At 36.6% G+C, this 20,253-nt stretch overlaps 1 protein-coding gene across 1 annotated transcript; it reads right to left on the reverse strand.

Annotated features, from left to right (window-relative positions):
* Positions 1 to 6,536: 6,536 nt before the first annotated feature.
* Positions 6,537 to 15,043, reverse strand: LOC139132726 (toll-like receptor 13). Its single transcript, XM_070698993.1, has 4 exons — positions 14,479 to 15,043; positions 9,498 to 9,587; positions 8,348 to 8,650; positions 6,537 to 7,357 (listed from the first exon to the last, which is right to left on the reverse strand). The coding sequence occupies exons 1-4, from the start codon at positions 15,041 to 15,043 to the stop codon at positions 6,537 to 6,539; spliced, it is 1,779 nt and encodes a 592-aa protein (XP_070555094.1).
* Between the last annotated feature and the right edge of the window lie 5,210 nt (positions 15,044 to 20,253).

Below are 20,253 nucleotides of genomic sequence, written 5' to 3' on the forward strand. Positions count from 1 at the left end.
TAAAACTTTGTTGACACTGTACGTGCAATTATAAGTCACAGCTCCATGGCAGCTAAAAAGGCTTATGGTGACTAAAATGAGCAGACCCTTACGATTCATGTCAGTTTGAGCAACTCAGTAGCAAGCCTGTTTCATCCTTAAAGGCCCAGCTGGTAACCTGTACCAAGGCTGGAAGAGGTTGGATATTATTCATACTAAATTCACGCACTTGTACTAACCTCCGTTCACATTTCATGCAAGGTAGGCAGATACATTTTTACGAGCTTAAGTTTTTAGCTCACGTGTTCACACACTTGAGCTCATGTTGCAGCGATGTCTGTGTGTCTGTCTGTCAGTCTGTCTGTGGGCCCGATATCTCAAAAACGGCATATCAGCTCAGAATTTAATCTGGTACATATATTCAGTTTGCAAATGGCAAGAACTGATTAGTTTTTGCTCATTTGCAGAATCAATGATTTTAGAAAAACGGATATTCATGGAGAATGACTGCGCACAATTTGATGAGATTTGCTAAACATATTGATCACACTAAGATATATCAGTCGTGAAAGGTATAAAGGGGTGACATGAAAGGTAATTGCTAATTTGCACATTTAATGAATTTCTCTAATTAGGGATATATATCTGAATTGACTTGATCAAAATTGACGAAACTTGATATGTACATTCAAGATACTATGATATAACATTATTGAAATTCATTATGCATTTTTCTTCAGACTATTTCTAATTTTCATATTTAACGAACTTTCTTAAGGGGGATATATATCTTGATTGACTTTACCAAAGTTGACGAAATTTGCTATGTTCATTAACGATACTATGAGACAACATTATTCAAAGTCATTAGATTTTTTGCTTCAATTTCTAATGTTCATATTTAATGAGCTTTCCCAATTAAGGATATATATCTTGATTGAATTTACTGAAGGTGACGAAACTTGCTATGTACATTGAAAATACTTCAATACAGCATTCTTGAAAGTCATTAAGCATTTCTGTTTCAGCAAATTCCAAATTTGCATATTTTAACAACTTTCTTAATTAGGGATATATACAGAGATTTACTTGATCAAAGCTGGCATAACATGCTATGTACATCGATGATACCAGGTTAAAAGAATATTGAAAGTAATTTCACATTTTTATGTAAGGTAATTTTTAATTTGCATATCTAATGAGGTTTCACAGTTTTGCATATAGCTTGAAGGTTTTGACCAAAGACAATTACACTTGCTACATAAAGTGGTGATACCATGACAGCAGTCAAAGAAATTTAGTATTTTTATTTCAGCTAATTATATATTTATATTCTTCATGACCTTGAAAATTAATCTATTGTTCATGATGTTGATCACAACACATTCGATGAAGTCGAAACATGTGGCAAAAGTGAATTTTACACACAACTGCAATATATAACGAAACAAGTGAGCATTTTCAGTTCATATCTGGTTCATACTTCAGCCAATGGGGGTTGTAAGATGCAAATTTCATGTACATGGTCACCATTCTGAGCCTTGTTCTGAATGACTCATATGTTGATTATATATATGTTTTAAGCGTATAACGTGTGTAATTGATCTGATGCATACCAAGTGAGCATGTCAATTTATACGTATCAACATTATCTTGATGTAATAAAATCTCACAACAGCTGTACGGACATTTGCCAAGGCAGGGAAAGACCTGAGCACTATGCATCTACAAATTTGATTTTGACAGATGTGATGGGTTTCTCATTCATCACAAAACATTACAGACAAGCATGAACACATTCACTGAATTGAATAGAAAATTGCAAAATAAGTAAATCTTCTAATGAACGATGGGATCTTCCATTTATTTTTATTACTGACAATCGCCTTTTAAGGTAAAGGGCGACGATTCGGACGCGCACACGCTTTAGAACGTTTCTGCGCAGATTTAACTCCAGCCTGCTGAAAATGGGTTATTTTATAGCGCATGTATTTAACATCACCTGTCATTTTTGAAATTGCGTTTTACCTAATTTTTTGACCCAGTGTCTTAGAAATACATGTGAACTATAACCTTGTCATATTTTGACCCCCTAGGAAGCTGGTTTTTATTCAATATGACCGAAAAATTAACATTTCTCTCCCATTTATATGGCGCAAATTACCCATTCACCTGGAGATATTGTAAAAAGTAGCGTGGTGACACCCTTTTATTAAAAGTGTAAACTAAATGGTATTATGTCAGGAGTTTATTCGCCAAGTTTGGTCAAAATGACACCATTCAAAGCGAAAGGAAGAAAGTTCGAAAATTATGTAGTGATATAATTTCGATATCGTCATTTTGTAATCGATACTTATGTTAAAATTTCTTCACAAACATCATGAAAACTATACATTCGATAGATATGGATCTTAAGTCTTGGTATTTATTAAAATTAACTCATTTGCTAAGCGTTTTATAATTGCTTTCTTTAGTTGAAGTGAATTATATCATTTTTATTTATTTCTAACGACGCCATTTTAACGTCCGTTTCCATGGAAACAAGCGTGGTGACCCCCATTTTTTATTTCATTTTTGCACTTGCACAACTTCCAAGAATATTTGTGCAAAGTTTCAAGAAAATGACACCACAACTTAATTTTGACGTAATTCGTAGTACTTCACCTTAAAACTATAGTAGTTGAAGACAATGAACAGCTCTTAATTTTTGCACAATTCAGCTGCTTCAAAGCATAGTATTTCCAACAAATAGCTTCAATCACCTTACCCTAATCTGTTTTTAGATTTGTATGCCCACAGACATGTGGCAAGTCTAATTAACCGATATTTGAGCTTTGAACTTGTGTGCACAGGTGGCGTGACCGTGATTTGAATAAAACTGCTAATTTATGTGCAGCTGCAAAAGTGATAATAGCTCATGTGTTCCTACTGTAACATGGATTAGTTGGCCGCTCATCATTGTCCGAGTATGTATATCATTTCTAATGGTCGTTGGTATGTCACTAACTCGTAGATACAGGTTGGTAATAACACACATACAGGCGGAAGGTACGTCATGTTTCTGCATACGTTCAATCACGATACTTTGACATGATCATAATAGCTAGTAAGGGGGAACAATTTATATCGTGGGGGAGTTTGGAAGATTCTTGAAACAAAGATTCCTAGCAAATGTCAATGAAAAACGTCAGCCACAGCAGGCTTGACAAAAATGGAAGATGACATACTTGGGTAAAAGAAATCAAATCCGTCAAGCGTTACTTTCTGGAACACAATTTTTTTATTTTAACGGCGGTCTTCGAGCGCATATTTTAGACTGCATCAGATACACTTTGGTTCTTGCTCTCATCATGTACATGCATGCATGCATGCATGCATGCATGTATATATGTATGTCCGTCCTCATCAAAAACCGCAACACCTGCCATCTTGGTATTTGATGTACAGGTGCACCCTGGAGTGGAGATTTGAATTTGTTCAAATGAACATTTAAGGGTCAAAAATATACTGCTAAAACTTTGTGGCCACATGCCAGATTTGGTTGAAACTCGGTATGCTGGTTCTTTGTGGTGGCTTTAGTTAGATTCGTTCAAATTGTGGTGAAATTTTGAGTCATATTTTGGGGTATTTTTCCCGTTTTGGTCAAACAATTTTGTCTGAAAGCGCTCGTTCCATTGCTTTAAAAGTTGATATACATGATCCTAGGGTTGTCTTCTGTCGGATTTGTCAAAATTGTGGTGAAATATTCATATTTGTATTTTTCGGGCAATTTTTCGCAGTTTTGGTCATTTTTTTTAATTAGAAATCGCTGCTCCAATTGCTTTTAAACTTGGTATGCATGTTCCCAGGGATAAATTTTGTTAAGAATACTCAATCAGGCCTGCCACATCGAGCCAAATGTTAGCCAATTGTCATTGACTCCATGTTCTAATCATGGCTTAGGACATGAAAAAATGTGAGAAAATGGCTGCCTGGGGCAATATTGCATCGTATCATCAAGACATTTGACACTTTTATGTACATGTAAGTCAAGGTATGTTGTCCTTGTGTCAAGTGTAAAAGAAACCTATGAAGGCATATCTTATTAATGGCTCTTGGCATGGAAAAATCACAAGAAAATGGCCATGTGGTGGCTATATTGGATCGTATTATGAAAAAATTTGACACAAGTATGTAAGTGACAGAGTGTTGTCCTTTTGCCAAGTTTAGTAGAAATTTGTCAAGGCATGTCATGATAATGGCCCTCAACAATAAAAAAGGAAATGGTCGTCTTACGACCATATTTGATTGTCTCACAAAATATATTGACATGCGTATGTATGGTCTAATGTATTGTCCTTGTGCCAAATTTGAAAAAAATGGGCTAGGCATGTCTGAGGTATTTGAATGGACAGATATGCGGAGCCCAATCTAAAAGTCCCCCTGGACGACTAAAATCCAGGGAAACACGTGCCAAATGTCCAAAAAACACTGCGTTGACATGTTTACAAAGAAGAGTCGAGCTATCAGAAAAAATAACTTACTAGAGCATCATTTTTTTCATAATTTGTTATTTGCGTTCAGTTTTTGGCCATTGCATTTAGATGCAAGCACACTTTTACACCCCCCCCCCCCAAAAAAACAAAACAAAACAAAAACAACGAAACATATGTAAAATGTGTGATCATTACGACAGAGAGCTGTCATAGACCATATGTGTTTATCATGTCATCAACATCTGCTGTAGTGAACAGTTACAGCAGATCGTGACAGAACTGCTGTTGACCGACTTTCTTGGGAACGAGTTTACAGACATTCTGTTTGTGAAAACTAGATGAAGCATAACCATTAATAAGCACCTCAAATATTTGTCCGCTAAAAGTTTCAACCTCACATTCAAATACATAGATGATGTCATTTCTCTGAATAATTCCGAGTTCATTGACTATCTATCTACGATTTACTCCTCCATCGGAAATCGAAGAAACTACCAAATCAGCTTCCTTTGCTCCTTATCTTCCTGAATTTGAGTCTGATCGTCACCTTTCTACAAGACCGTACGAAAAGAATGATGACTTCAACTTGTGTTACTTGACTATCATGAATTCACATGCACACGTAGACAGCAACACTCCACTCTCACAAACCTATGGGGTAAACTCATCTGGACTTCTACCTTATGCAGGAGCATGTTTTTCATATCATGATTTTGGAAAGAGGCGTCACCTGTCTTTCAAACTTATATATCAAGGTTATACTTGATAAAGGCTTGTCTCTATATTCAAATGGACTCCTAGATAAGTATGATCTGTCTCTCAGACACATGGTTACTGATAGCATCATTGACATTGTCTACAGATTGTGACCACCTTCTGTTTCGACTTACAGAATGGCATATGGCGGGGCGTCATGAGAGGCAGGATGCGGAATTACCCTTTCCAAATACCTTACATCGCTTGGTTGTTTTACCGGAGTTCCGGATATCTTTCTTTCATGAGTTTGATTGTGTTGTATCCATTATAAATTTATTCATTGTCTGTACTGCACTGAGCCGTCTTGTGTTCGTCGAACACGATGACCTTGCAATTTGACTTTTGACCTTTGGCTTTTTTTTGCAGTCAGGTATAATAACTATTAACATATGTGTAAGCATCTCAAGCAAACAGAACAAAGACTATAAAATCCATCTATCTGATGATCAAGATTGTTTGCAACTCGAGTAATAGGTACCAACTATATTATTTGTGTTCTCCACTATTGATGAGTCAAACTTGTTTCTAGTACAGCGAATGTATGCTATAACACTCACATCGATGGGAATAAAATGGTTGAAAAAATCATTTATTCAAGTGTTGTCCTTTGAAATTGTACAAATTAATTCCGAATACAGAGATGTAAAACTTACACCTTGATTATCTGCAACAATAAAATAGTTGACGAAATACAAATTTGTTTCAGCTTAAGCTCTGTAAATTTACAATACTAATAAATTCTTGTTTCTCTGCAGGAGAACAATTGCGAGAAACAATTCCATTTTGAGTACAGTGAAGGAAACCTCGTTAATCTGCATGCGTAAAATGGTACATTATAATTCCGAACAGTGGAATGTCAAACTTATATAAATGTGCTTGTCTGCAGGAATAAAATATAAATTAAATAGAACGATATTCTTAGAAGAGCAAAGTAAAGTTACAACACTAATAATTTCTTGCTTATATGAAGGAAAAGTGTGATTGAAAAAGTGTTTTAGTACAGTCATGCAAAACTTAATACACTGTATACAGGATAGCTGTCTTTTCGCACCACACTGGAACACAAATTTAAAGTTTCTTAATAAGGTAATGGTTTCACTGTTCAATATATCAATAAGCTAACTTCTATTGGTAATTTGATCATATGTTATACTCGCCCGGTTCTCATTCGACACCTTATTGCACGGGAGTGTGAAAAGGTGACTCGACCAAGTATAAAAGCAATACCGTACGGTAACAGACCATTGAAGACAATACACTGATGACATACATATTATTCTCTATAAATGGGACAGAGTTTCGCCATAAACAGAGGAGAAATAATAGTTAAAGATCAGCAATCCTGTTGACTCTATTAAGATCTAATTTCAATTTCTTCCAGAAAAGTCTCCTCCCTGCTTCGTTTTCCACCCATGTGATGTACTTCTTTGTCAGTAAAATTTTACGCAAAACTCGTGGCATTACAGCATCAGGGATTTCCTCCAACAAAACAAGAATCAGAACATCTCGTTTCTCGTCAAAGAGACAACTCTGTGCCATTCTCATTTCAAAATAACACCATTCACTCTCAGCAAAGTGAGGTGACAGTACCAACATAGTTTTATGGCTGTTATCAATGCTATCCAAAATGTTTTTGAAAATATCAGTACCCGGCATAAAGTCACGTTCATGAAGACACAGTTTAAAATTTGGTGGATCAATGTTTTCTAAATTGGGAACTAACTGCTGCCACACCCAATCTCTGTTATGTTCATTGTAACAAACAAATGCATGATATTTTTTATTCAGTGGCTGCTCGTCATCATGTATATGTACCTTATAACCTCCACATCCCAGTCTTCCAAGGAAAATCACGTAACGAATGTGCCATCGAAAGCGAAAAGCAAGTACAATACAAACTGTGAGAAACACAGCAACGCACACTATTGGTACAGAGATCAGAAATGCCTGATTGCATCCCAATCCATACTGTAAGCTATATATGGACATCTGATTTGGAATATCACATATTGGATAGCTTAAAACAAGTTCTGCCTTTTCATCATTTTTCATCCAGTCTATGAATGGTTTCATATTGCAGTGTAAACAGTTAAACCTTCCTGACAGGATTTCTACTTTCATCAGATTTTTCTGACCCTCAAGCAAATCTGTATCAAAAGATGTGATGGGAGTGCTGACTATTCTTAATTGCTCTAACTTGTTGGTATGTGGAATTGGGTTGATACTTGTTAATGCAGGAACTTCTCGAATATTGAGGTCTTTTACATTAGGAAATAGTCTAAGAAAGGAATATAAACTGGAATAAGACTTAAAAGTACAGTCAGAGATATATAAACTTTCTATGGAAAAGAACTGGCTTGAATGCATGTGTTCTTCGACGTCTATGCACATTGCTGTAAGACTGAATGTATGAATTGCTAAAGAATGGAGTATTTTAAACATTACTTTAAAATGATGACATAGAAATAAAGGTTGCAAAGTCCTATCTGTAACAGACAAAGCTTTAAGTCTTGGCATGTCTTCTACATGCATTTTTGTAAGCGTAATAAATGACACATACAACACTTGCAAGTTCTTTGTATCCATAAGAGAGTGTGTGGAATATAGATTTAGTGAGTCCTTACCACTGTAATGAATGACAAGTACCTGAAGAGATGGCAACGAAGACACTTTATTCCTAAAGGTAGAGATGTTGTTTCCAGATATATCCAGTATTTCCAGGTGTAATAGGGAAGAGAAAGATGTTGGATGAATCGCGAAGAAATCGTTATCAGCAATATCTAAATATCTCAGAGATGGTAGATAAGCAGAAATGTTTGGAGGAATTATGCCGGAGAATTTATTATCGTAAAGCTCGAGATGAGTCAGTCTTGAAAGTCTCCCCATGTTATGTAGCAATTCAGTGAAATTTTTGAAGTGATTTCCATACAGATAAAGTTCCTCCAGACTTTTCAAAGGAGCAAAAACTCCTGCAGGTAAAACGCGCAGGCTGGTAAGAGAAAGCTCGAAGATCTTCAAACTTGTCAAACCGATGAAAGTATCAGAGGAGATATTGCTTAGCGATGTCCCTTGAATTCTCAATTCTTCCAAGAATGGAAGCCACTGAAAAACTCCTGAATGTAGAGAGGATAACCAACTTGTTTCAATTTCAAGAATTTTCAATTTTGTGTCTTTCAAACCTCTCAATGTTGAGTCGGTCATTGTTGACAGCAGCCTCAAACTGCTCAAGGAGAGTTCTCCTATTTTACTGTATTTAAAGTCATACAGAAGTCTTTCCAGTGAATCTGCATTGATGTTGTTCCCAAATAGAGATATTGTAAAAATCGGTTCATTGTTCTCACTGTAAAATGTTTCTTCTTGAGATGGTTGATTTCGAGTTCCTGCAAAGTCAGTTTTATGCGGCTTCTTATCAGCAAAGATAAAATTTGGTATGATGTCATCTGCCATGAAACATGAAGACAGTGATAGCATTTTTAGTTTTCGGAAATTTTTAAGATTTATATCCGTGCAGTTCGGGTTAATTTCATTGTCGTTAAAATAGATACTTTCTATGTTGGCGAGGGCTGCAATGTTTTGTTTGGAAAACATGTCATTTTATTATATGCCAGATGTAGTTCCTTCAAGTTTGCAAGACTTTCAAATATACCATCAGGCAGTATAGATATTCCCGTATTGCTGAGATCAAGTTTTTGAAGACTGCCTAATTTATTAAATAAGTTAGAAGTCAAAACCAAAAAGTGATTGCCTGAGAGAATAAGGCTCTTTAAATATTTAAGTGGTGAGAAAAGGTTCTTTGGTATTTTGGTGAGGTTGTTCGAAGATAAATTAATTACTTCTAGTTTTGACAAATCCTTGAATAAGTTCAGAGTAAGGATGATATAAGTTCCACTGAGCCTCAGATCCTGAAGATTTTTCAGCCCTTTTAAAGATGTTGAATCAACATTGGTAATGCGATTGGATGACAGGATAAGAGAGTTAAGTTGTTTGAAACGCTTAAATCCATTTGGTGGAAGAGATACAATTTTGTTGTTGCTCAAATCCAAGTACGTCGTGTACGGTGGTATGTTCTGTGGTAAGTTATTCAGGCCCCTTGCACTGCAGTCAACACGGTTGGTCTTGTACACTTTGCATATTGGTTCCGACTGTGACGCAAAGAGGTTGACAACTGAGAGGAACAAAGTAAACCAGTGACGCGTTATCATCATCCTCACCGTAGTTTGGTACCAGATTGGCCAGATATACATTTAACATGTACCGAATAAGCTAGCAAGTTTGTAGGGCACTCACAGTTGAAAACTGTTGTACTCCTGTCCTCTTTTGACAGTACTGGTGTTGTTGTTTGAGCATGGGACGGCACTTTCTGCAAGTGTTGTGGCCCTGTACAAGAGAATTAATTGATTTTTAATGATCCGGTGAACGTAAGTTTGACTTCACATTTTTTACGAGACTGAATCTGACCGAAACTATCAGGAGAGCTTTAACAAGCTGAAAATGCAAAACAAAAATTAACCGATGACTCACAATGTAGAGCTCAATTTATGACTCTCTCCTAGAATTTACGTCCATGTACGGGTGTAATTTGGACTCAAACATGCAAATCTGCATTGAGCTGTCACAGATTGGTTTCAGAGCTGTAGCAGCTCTCACCAGCTCAAATACTGATCACAGAATATTTGGAGCTCTTACATGTCTGCTTCAGATTAAGGATTTGTGAAGACAAAGTTCAGACTCGTGTAGCTCTTGGCAGCTAAAACGGCTCAGACACAGCTCAAAAATGATTGTCTGAGAGAGACAGATTCTTTTAATTTTTAAGGGGTGAGACGAGTTCGTTTTGCATTTTGGTGTGGTTGTTGTGAGATAAATCAAGTACTTTGAGTTTGACGGATCCTTGAGCTGTATATTTGGTATTTTGGTCTATCAGTGTGATGATGGTAAACTAAGTATTTCTAGTTTAGACAAGCGTCTGAAGCAAGGGCGATATAATTTTTACTAAGGCTCAGATATTGGAGATAATTCAGCCCTTTCAAAGCTGATGGATCAACACTGGTAATGCGATTTGACGTCAGGATCAGCGAGTGAAGCTGTTTGAAACAAAAAATCTGCTTTTAAGTAAAGATACTTAATCTTGTTGTCGGTCAGGTCCCAGTATGTAGTGCATGATGGTATTTTCTGTGATAAGTTCTGTTCCTTTCTAGTGCAGTCAACCTATGTGGTCTTGTAAACTTTGCATATTGGTTCCGACTGTGAGGCAAAGAGTTTGATAACTGAGACGTAAAGAGTGAACCAGTGGCAGTTATGATCATCCTTACCGTAGTTAGGTACCAGTCTGGCTAGATATACATGTACCATACATAGAATGAGCTGGTAAGTTTGGAAGGCACTCACAGGAGACAACTGCAATCCAGCCCTCTTTTGACAGTACTGGTATTGTTTGAGCATGGGACGCACTTTCTGCAGGTTCTATGGCCCTGTACAAGAGAATTAATTGATTTTAAGGATCCGGTGAACGCACGTTTCACTTCGGATTTTTTACGAGACTGAATCTGACCGAAACTATCTGGGGAGTCTGGCCCTTTTACGAGCTGAAAATGCAAAAAATAAAACGTACTTGACAACTCACAATATACAGCTCGATTTATGACCCTCTCCTACAATGTATGTCTATATACGGGTACAAGTGGGACTCAAACACCCGCAAAGTATGTTCGGTTAACTTAAATGATATACACACCCCCTTAGGCCTTATAAACATGCAGATTTGCATTGAGCTGTCACTGGTTGGTTTTAGAGCTGTAGCAGCTTTCACCAGCTAAAATACTGATCACAGAATATTTTTAGCTCTTGCATGTCTGCTTCAGATTAAGTATTTGTGAAGACAAAATTCAGACTAGTGTAGCTCTTGGCAGCTCAAACGGCAGCTATCGTGCAGCTTAAACATAATTTCAGTAAAACTTTGTCGATACTCTATAACTATCACAGCTCCGTGGCAGCTTAAAAGGCTTCATGGTGAACAAAATGAGCAGACCCTATTACGATTTATATCAGCTTGGGCAACTCTGTAGCAAGCTTGTTTCACCCTTAAAGGCGGAGTTGGTAACTTGTACTAAAGGTTCGATATCATTCATATCAAACTTAACATAGTTGTACAAACCTTCGTTCACATTTCATGCAAGGTAGACAGATACAATTTTTTACTAGCTTTAGTTTTTCATACTTGAGCCAGTGAAGGTTGTTAGATGCAACCTTCATACACGGTCACTAGTTTGAGCCTTGTCCTGAATGACTCATTGCACTGTAGATTATATTTATATTTTAAGTGCATAAAAGTATGTAATTGATCTGATGCCGATTGGACATGTCAATTTATGTAGTTTAAACCTTATTTCGATGTACAAAATCTCATAACAGCGCTGGCTGCACAGACACCTTCCAATGCAGAGAAAGACCTGGCCAATATTTATCAACGACTTTGACTTTGGCAGACGTGATAGATCACAAAACAAGGGCAACTTCGTGTCGGGGTTTCTTCAGGTCAAAGTGTTGTTGTCAGTCATTTACACCTAGAGTCAATCGTATAAAGTACAGAACAATAGAATGATAATCTCCAGAATGCTGCACTTGTTTTATTCCAAGTTTTTATCACTATTGTTATTCTCTAGTATGCCAGTCAACCCCAAATTTATACTAAAAGATCCGTCGCTCGAGGGCGCTCTCTACGCTCCCCTCTCTTACAGATCCTTCAGGCTACCCTTATCTATGTATCAACCACATCCAATACACACACTGACACACAAGTTTGTATTCAAACATTCCAAAACCAAACCAACCTCTACTGACTCGTAAACACTGTGTTACATCTTATCATAATTAAGCATTTGTCATGTTTTGGTTCCAGTGAAACAACGTGAACCAAGCTCTTCGTTAGTTATGTGCATTTTCCCTCCGCTGTTCTACCTCAAGCAGGACAAACACTCAAAAGCGTTAATAAAACTCACAGACTCACAAAATGTATATGTCTTGGTTGTACTTTTTAGATTGAAGCCTCTAAAATATCATTACATAGTTCTAATCAGAAAACCACAATCTACGTCAATGGTAGAAGTTGTATAAAATTGTGATGGTAAAAAGGGAAACAAAGGATATAAAACCTATCATTATGAAGTACAGTAACAAAGCGTAAACATCGAGCAAAAGCAAACTTGTTAAAGTTATATCGTAGGAGTACTGATATTTCTTTGACAGCTACACTAATTTACATTTTAGGTCACCAAGTTTGTTGTCGAAAGGTTCGATAATATTTATCCAACATTTCTATATAATTGACTCACCAAATGTAAAGGAGATCTCACAACTGGCTACTGTAACACAAAGTTCTACAAAATACAGCAGTTAATTTATACTACCAAAGTTCATTACATAATAGAACACCCACATATCATGTTGTTTGAGTTATTTGTCTTGGTACATTGAAAATATGGATAACGTTGTGCTGCTGAAGGCAATAATTACATATTAATTAGGTCTTTAAGCTTATTTCCATTGACAAAAAATGCTCATTTGTCATATGCAAATATTTGGTTATATACATCATTCAGCCCATCATTGGAAAAGGGTCGTGCCATAATACAAAAAAATAATTAAAAATCAGCAACTCTGTTAACTCTATTGTTTGACCTCAAGATTAATTTCAATTTCTTCCAGAAAAATCTTCTCCCTGCTTCATTTTCCACCCATGTGATGTACTTCTTTGTCAGTAGAATTTTGCGCAGAACCCGTGGCATTACAACATCTGGGATTTTCTCCAACAAAACAAGATTGAGAACATCTCGTTTCTCCTCGAAGAGATAGCTCTGTGCCATTCTCATTTCAAAATAACACCATTCACTCTCAGCAAAGTGAGGTGACAGTACCATCATAGTTTTATGACTGTTATCAATGCTATCCAAAATGTTTTCGAAAATGTCAGTACCCGGCATAAAGTCACGTTCATGAAGACACAGTTTAAAATTCGGTGGATCTATGTTTTCTAAATTGGGAACTAAATGCTGCCACACCCAATCTCTGTCATGCTCATTGTAACAAACAAATGCATCGTATTTCTTGTCCAGTGCTTGCTCATCATCGTCGGTCTGAAGTCTATAGCGGCCGCATCTTAGCCTTACAAGGAAAATCACATAACGTATATGCCATCGAAAGCGAACGCTAATTACTATACAGGCTGTGAGAAAGAAAGCAACACAACTAATCGGAACAAAGATCAGAAATGCTTGATTGCATTCCAATCCAAATTCTAAAGTAGACAGTGATTTGTCTTTCTTATTCTCCGGCGCTACACATCTTGATATAACAAGATGGGTCATTCTGTCAATTTTCATCCAGTCGTAGAAATCTTTCATATTGCATTTCGAACAATCAAAGTAATTTGATTTAATGGAAGCAAATTTTAGATTGGTTTGCGATTCCAACCACGTTGTCTCGAGATTTGAAAGGCGGGTGTCTAATATTAATTCCTCCATAAACTTTGTTTTGGGAAGGTTATTCATGCTATCCAGACCCGTAACAGAAAATAGATATGGCCGCTTTATACTTGGAAAGATATTCAAAAATGAAATCAAGTTAAAGCTTTCAGTAAACAGTGTTAAATTGATGAATAATGTTTCAACAGTGTGCAGTTGAGTCAATTTACTTTCTTCTTTCCCAGATATACACAGATATTCAACAACTAATACTTGAACCTTCAATAACTGAATCACATGCAACAAATCTTGATAAGGAGTGCACATTATCCCACTATTGTCGATACGTAACTCCATAAGCGATGTAATATCTTCAAGATGTAATAGTTCGGCTTTGAAAAATGTCAGAGATAATATTTCAAGGGTGCTTGTGTATCGGAATGGGTGAATGCCGTCTGATGCTACTTCTGAAAGTACATTGCCAGCTAGCAAAAGTGATTTTAGTACTGTCAGAGCATAAAATACATCCTCTGGCAAACTGTGAATATTGTTGTGTGATATATCTAGCATCTGTAACCTTGTAGAGGCAGCGAAGCTTTCAGAATGAATTGAACTTAAAGCGTTATGTGAGATGTTAAATTCCTTCAGAAATGGTAATCCAGCAGAAATATTGGCAGGAATGGGACCAGAGAAGACATTGTTCTGTAAGTGTAGATGTGTCAAGGTTGTGAGTCCTTCTACGCTTTGAAAAATCTCAGTCAAGTTTTGCAATTGGTTGCTATGCAAGTAAAGAGTTCTCAACTGATTCAAACCATTGAAAGTTCCTGTTGAAAATGTTTGGAGTTTGTTGTCGTTGAGACTCAAGGTTTTCAAACTATGAAGATATACAAAGGCATTGGCAGCGATGTGATTCAAGACATTTTGACTGATGTGCAGTTCTTCCAAATATTGCAACCACTGAAAGACACCAACTTGCAGAGATCGTAACGAATTCTGTGAAAGATTAAGAACAGTGAGCTTTGTTTCTTTCAAACCCCTCATTGTTGCATTAGTGATTCTTGACAGATGTCCATACTGCTTCTGCAACTCAAGTATTCTGATGCCAGAGTATTTGAAGTCATACAAAAGTCTCTCCAGGGAATCTGCATCTATATCATTGTCTTCAAGATTTATGTGTAAACCACTTTGTCCGTCAATGATGGCAAGTCTCGGGTTCCTGGAAGTTTTACGGAAACTGTTTCGTAATGATAATTTCTTAAGGTGTTTGAGTTTTTTCAGACTTATCTCACTGCAATTTGCATCAATAGAGTTCATATCAAACACAATTGTTTCGATTTCACTGAGCATTTCCAATTCTTCATTGGGAAAGCATGTCATTATATTAAAACTCAGATCCAGGGACCTCAATTTTGTGAGACCGTTGAATATACCATTAGGCAGAAAAGATACGCCCATAAAGCTGAGGTTAAGTTTGAAAAGACTGTTGAATTTATGAAATATTGCAGCCGACAAAAGTAGATATTGATTGCTCGAGATATCAAGTTCTTTTAAATTTTTAAGTGGTAAGAACACTTCATCAGGCATTGTCGTCATTTTGTTCGATGATAAAGAAAGCACTTCTAGTTTTGACAAATCCTTGAATGCGGCAGGAGCTATTTCAGAGATCTTATTGGCATAGAAGTTGAGATATCGAAGATTGTGTAACCCTGCTAGTGATTCAGAACCAATGTGGGTTATTTGATTTACGGAAAGTATCAGATATTGAAGATTTTTACATCTTGCAAAAATATTTGATGGCAAAGATTCAATGTTATTGATGTCCAAGTTCACAAATGTAGTATATGGGGGCAAGATGTTTGGAATATTATGCAGCTTCCGAGAGGTGCAGTCAATATATGTAGTATTGTAGATTTTGCACAGTATCTCCGCTGACACTTCGACAAGAACAAGAAAAAGCAGAACTATAATAAAACAGTGACGCAGCATTCTTTTCAGTATTGGATCAACGAACTTGAGATTTAAAAGGATAGCCTGCCTGTAAGTCTCCCACGACTTTGTATATCCAAGCTGGTTTGCTACGAAGAGATCAGGATAGCAAAACGTCTGGCTTGTTGGTTAAGACTGGGGTCTTCTATGGCAACCAGCAGTGACGTTATGTGCAGGAATAAGGGTCCATTGGTTACAGGAGAAGGTTGTGAAATAGTCCACTTACTGGATCAACACTGAGTCAACACATTCACTTATTGCGATGTAATAGGGAGGTCTCACTTCATCGGTTGACGATGCAAATATGGAGAGCGTGATTTTATAATCAATATGCTGATATGTTTCACTTCTACTTATGCTAATAGATGTTGCTGATATAAACTGGGGAAGAATGGCTCTAGGCTTGTCAAATACTGTAAATACTGCTTTATCTTTGTGCACTCCAGCAGTCTTTCGGAATTTTTACGCAGCTTCCGATAATTCTGTATGCAGAATGATCTTTTACCATGTGAACCCTTTTCGCCACAATAGTTGGAGCTGACGGGATCGTAGCGCATCGGCGCAATACTTAGAGTTGCGTCATTGACAACTCATTAACTACCACATGGTGGCATTTACAAATCACGCGGATTAGTGGCCTGTTTTGTCAAATAATGTTCGAGGATTGATTCGTGCCGAAAGAATCACTGCTCGGTCAACGGAGATGGTCAGAATAGGAAGGGTGATGACCATCCTGTAGCTTTATAACATGAAAATGATGAATATTTAAACTTCCTTATCACATGACGGCTTGGCATACAATGACAATGACAAAGATATGTTCCCTGCTAGCTATTCAACCATAAAGTCAAATGAAATGAGCGAAATGAGACATTTTCCGATACAATTTGACCATGAAATTTGAACTTTACAGGGTACGTTTTAAGTTTTGTCGCTATTAAAATGATAACCGAATTCCACTCGTGTAGGGACCAGAGTTAAAAAACTAATACCTCTGCTGTGAATCAACAATGCCCGGTGTAGGTTTCTCTAAGGCGTATGATAACGAACAAAGCTGCATGCCGTGAGTAATTAAAGAAGAATTGTCTTTTTGTTAATTTTGTCAATATTCTATTTCCATACTAACTGTCAATATTTGATCCTGCAAGTATGTCCGCAGACATCAATGTCAATGAAAGGGCATGGTTTCAAGGTAGGACTGTTATACTCAATGTTATGACCGTTTTCCGTTCAGAGCATATCCTTTCATAAGTTTGATTTATTCTGTGCTAGGGAGCCAACAAGAGGCAAAGCATGCACCACTTAGACTTGAGTAATATGTTTCCAGATATGTTTCCTTTCTCTGGTCCAGTTTGCAACAGTATACTACGTAATAATTACAGTATATTTCAAAAAAAACTAAGGGATCTGAATTTCATTTTCCCATTACACGATAAGAAAATCAAAGGAATGTAATTTCGATTTGGCATGTTCACCACGTAATTTCTCAACATTGACCATTAATTACGAAAAATGCCACATAAAACAATTCTCAGACACCATACCATTTTTTATTTTTTTCACAAAAAATTAAATTCTTTAACACTTTATTGAAACTTGCAACGTTTATATAAATTATCATTCATGAAATGCAATACTATCATAATAATATTTCGGAATTTTCATTACATTTGACACCAGAGACTTTTAATCAGATTTTAATATGATGACATTTAACATAGAATGATATACAGGCAATGAACCAAAGTTGCATACTGAAGTTTCCAAACCACCATACAGCTGTAGAATTTAGCGTTGTCTCTGCAGTTGATGCATCAACACAGCTGTGTAAGCTGTTGATAAGCAACAGCATGCAATAAGGTTGTCTGGATTGAAGATCCAAAACTATCAACCGAAGGGATGAAAAAATTAGTGATATACCATACGAAAGACTATACCAGAGTAAAAATTGAAAAAGCTGCTTAATAATAATACTAATAATAATATAATAAAACAATTTTAAAAACCTTCAGGATAAAGAAAGTATGGAAAAGATCTCATGATAAGCTGAAGCAAAACAATCACTATATAGAACACAGCGCATGGGCATAATATTTTCGAAATAATTGTCCCATACGGTGTGATGCAACCCTGTCACATCTTGTGATTGATAACTAAATTGAAAATGTGCATAGCACTGTGTGGATACGATTGCACATTTCTAAATGTTTAGAGGTTTTATCAACATTGTGCAAATATTGGCTCCCCTAGCATTTAGCTGTTTCTAATAATACTATCTGTTGCAGGCTAACCATGGAATATATCTTTCATTTGCATTTCTGAGACTTGAGTTCTCAAAACATTTGTGAAACCTCAGGCTGTAACGAAACTGGAAAATTGTGTCCGGAGACAAGCAAGCGGTGTCAAAAACATCGGAGAGATGCATGTTAGAATGTTTGTTACTGGTAGGAAAGGAATTGTTGAAAAGGTTCAATATAGAAAACAGGGAAGTAAGCCAGCTACAAGAGGGACACGTCGATATCTTCAGGAAGACTGCAGAAAAGTTTCCAGCTCTTCGATAACGTAGTTTTGTGTCGTGTCCCACCACTTTTTACTTTGCATACAACAACTAAAAATGATCGGTTACAGACTTTTGTGATGTTACAACTTTGACTGAATAAGGTGGCATTTGAAAACAAGATTCAGTTTTATCAGGTTCCCGTGTACGACCTTGCTTCAATAACGTAAATGATAGTGCAAACAACTGGAAAAGCTATCATTATTTATTGCCTGAATATTACTTGCCTAGATGACATCAATGCTATTGGATCCTGAAAGCACACGTTGATGTGACTGCTTCTTGATCTTTCTAATGAGCACTAGTTAAAAAAGACAGCTATGAAAATAGCAGGAAGCCTAATAGGACTGTTTAAACACTTTTCCGTCAGCAGCTGTCGAGATATTTTCTTTCGACATATTTTACATTTCATGTAAACAAAACTATCATATTTCTTGTACAATGGCAACAAAGGAATAACAGCTAATTTATTTTAAAAGTTTATTCCAAACTTTTATCACTCGAGTCACACTCAAATCAAACATGAATTGTGAGTTAACCACACCCTGCATGCATACAGATTATCCTGTTCATTTTGAAATGATGCAAAACCAAAACCAATGTCTGCTGTCTGATAAATACTGTGTGATAGCTATAAAGAGCATATACATCTATGACAAATATACATATCCATTAGGTGAAATCAAGTTTTCGTCAGGGTTTGTAAATATTTGGACTCGCTGTGTCGTACTTCCTTAAGACAGGATAAATATTCAGCCTCATAAATAAAATTTACAAACACACAAAATCCGGTTTATGCCTAGCTTAGATAATTTTACTGACAAACTTTCAATGTTCAGCCAAAACAACGTAGCTGTGCAAGTCTTCGAAATTGTATAAAATAAAAAGGCACAAAGGGAAACAAGTCATACGAAACAACTTGTCTATACAAAGTGTAGGAATATTTAGTAAATACAAAATAAAAACGGACTTGTAACAATTTCAGGTAACAGAAGATACTGCTGAAAGCGCTTATATTGTTCCTGAGCTGCATTGTTTGCGTTCAAGGACATCCTGTTGCTGCCCGAAGGTTCAATAAATATTTGCCCAATATTTCTTTACTTGTACACCTTGGAAGGGGCCTCACATTTAGCCGCAGCTTAACAATTTTTAATTGCCTGAAACACAATAAATACCAGTTTATTAATAATGTTACGTCTTTCTTTGGTTGATCAATGTTTACTTAATTGGGAACTAAATGCTGCCACACCCTATCTCTGTCATATTCAGTGTAAAAAAACAAATGCACCATATCTTCTTTTCAATTCTGCTCATCACCATTTTTTTGAAGCTTAAATCTCAATCTTCCAAAGAAAATAACATAACGTACATGCTATCGAAATCGAACCGCAAGTACAATGCAAACTGTCTGCCTGCCTGTCTGTCTGTCTGTCTGTCTGTCTGTCTGTCTGTCTGTCTGTCTGTCTGTCTGTCTGTCTGTCTATATGTATGTATGTCTGTCTATATGTATGTATGTATGTATGTATGTATGTATGTATGTAGGTAGGTAGGTAGGTAGGTAGGTAGGTAGGTAGGTAGGTAGGTAGGTAGGTAGGAAGGTAGGTATGATTGTAGGTAGATAGGTAGGGAGGGAGGGGGGAGGGAGGGAGGAAGGGAGCATGGAGGGAGAGATGTGTGTCCGTTCACATAAAAACTCAAAACAGTGACACCTACCACCTTAGAATTTGTTGTACAGGTGCACCCAGGGTTGGAGATGTGAATTTGTTCAAATGAACATGTTAGTATCAAAACTGTAGAAATGAGATAAAAAAGGGGAAAATCCAAAAAATCACTAAAACTGTCGCACATGCCAGATTCAAATGAAACTTGGTACGCTGGTTCTTTATGCTGGCTTTAGTTACATTTATTCAAATTGGTGAAATTTTGATAGTCGTATTTCGGGGCAATTTTTCTTATCTTTTGCTCAAAAAAATCTTCCTCTCTGAAAGTGCTTGTCCCATTGCTTTGAAACTTGGTATGCATGATCCTGGGGTCGTTTTCTGTG

Source organism: Ptychodera flava, chromosome 5 (assembly GCF_041260155.1).
Source record: "Ptychodera flava strain L36383 chromosome 5, AS_Pfla_20210202, whole genome shotgun sequence".
Classification (NCBI taxonomy): domain Eukaryota; kingdom Metazoa; phylum Hemichordata; class Enteropneusta; family Ptychoderidae; genus Ptychodera; species Ptychodera flava.

Coding starts and splice junctions, on each gene's coding strand:
- LOC139132726 (XM_070698993.1), bottom strand. CDS start 15,043: ATGACATGCTTTCCCAATGAAGAATTGGAAATGCTCAGTGAAATCGAA. Junction 8,651..9,497: donor GAGTACAACAGTTTTCAACT/GTGAGTGCCCTA, acceptor GTTTCATGGCAG/ATGACATCATACCAAATTTT. Junction 7,358..8,347: donor AATTCTTGAAATTGAAACAA/GTTGGTTATCCT, acceptor CTTTTGATACAG/ATTTGCTTGAGGGTCAGAAA.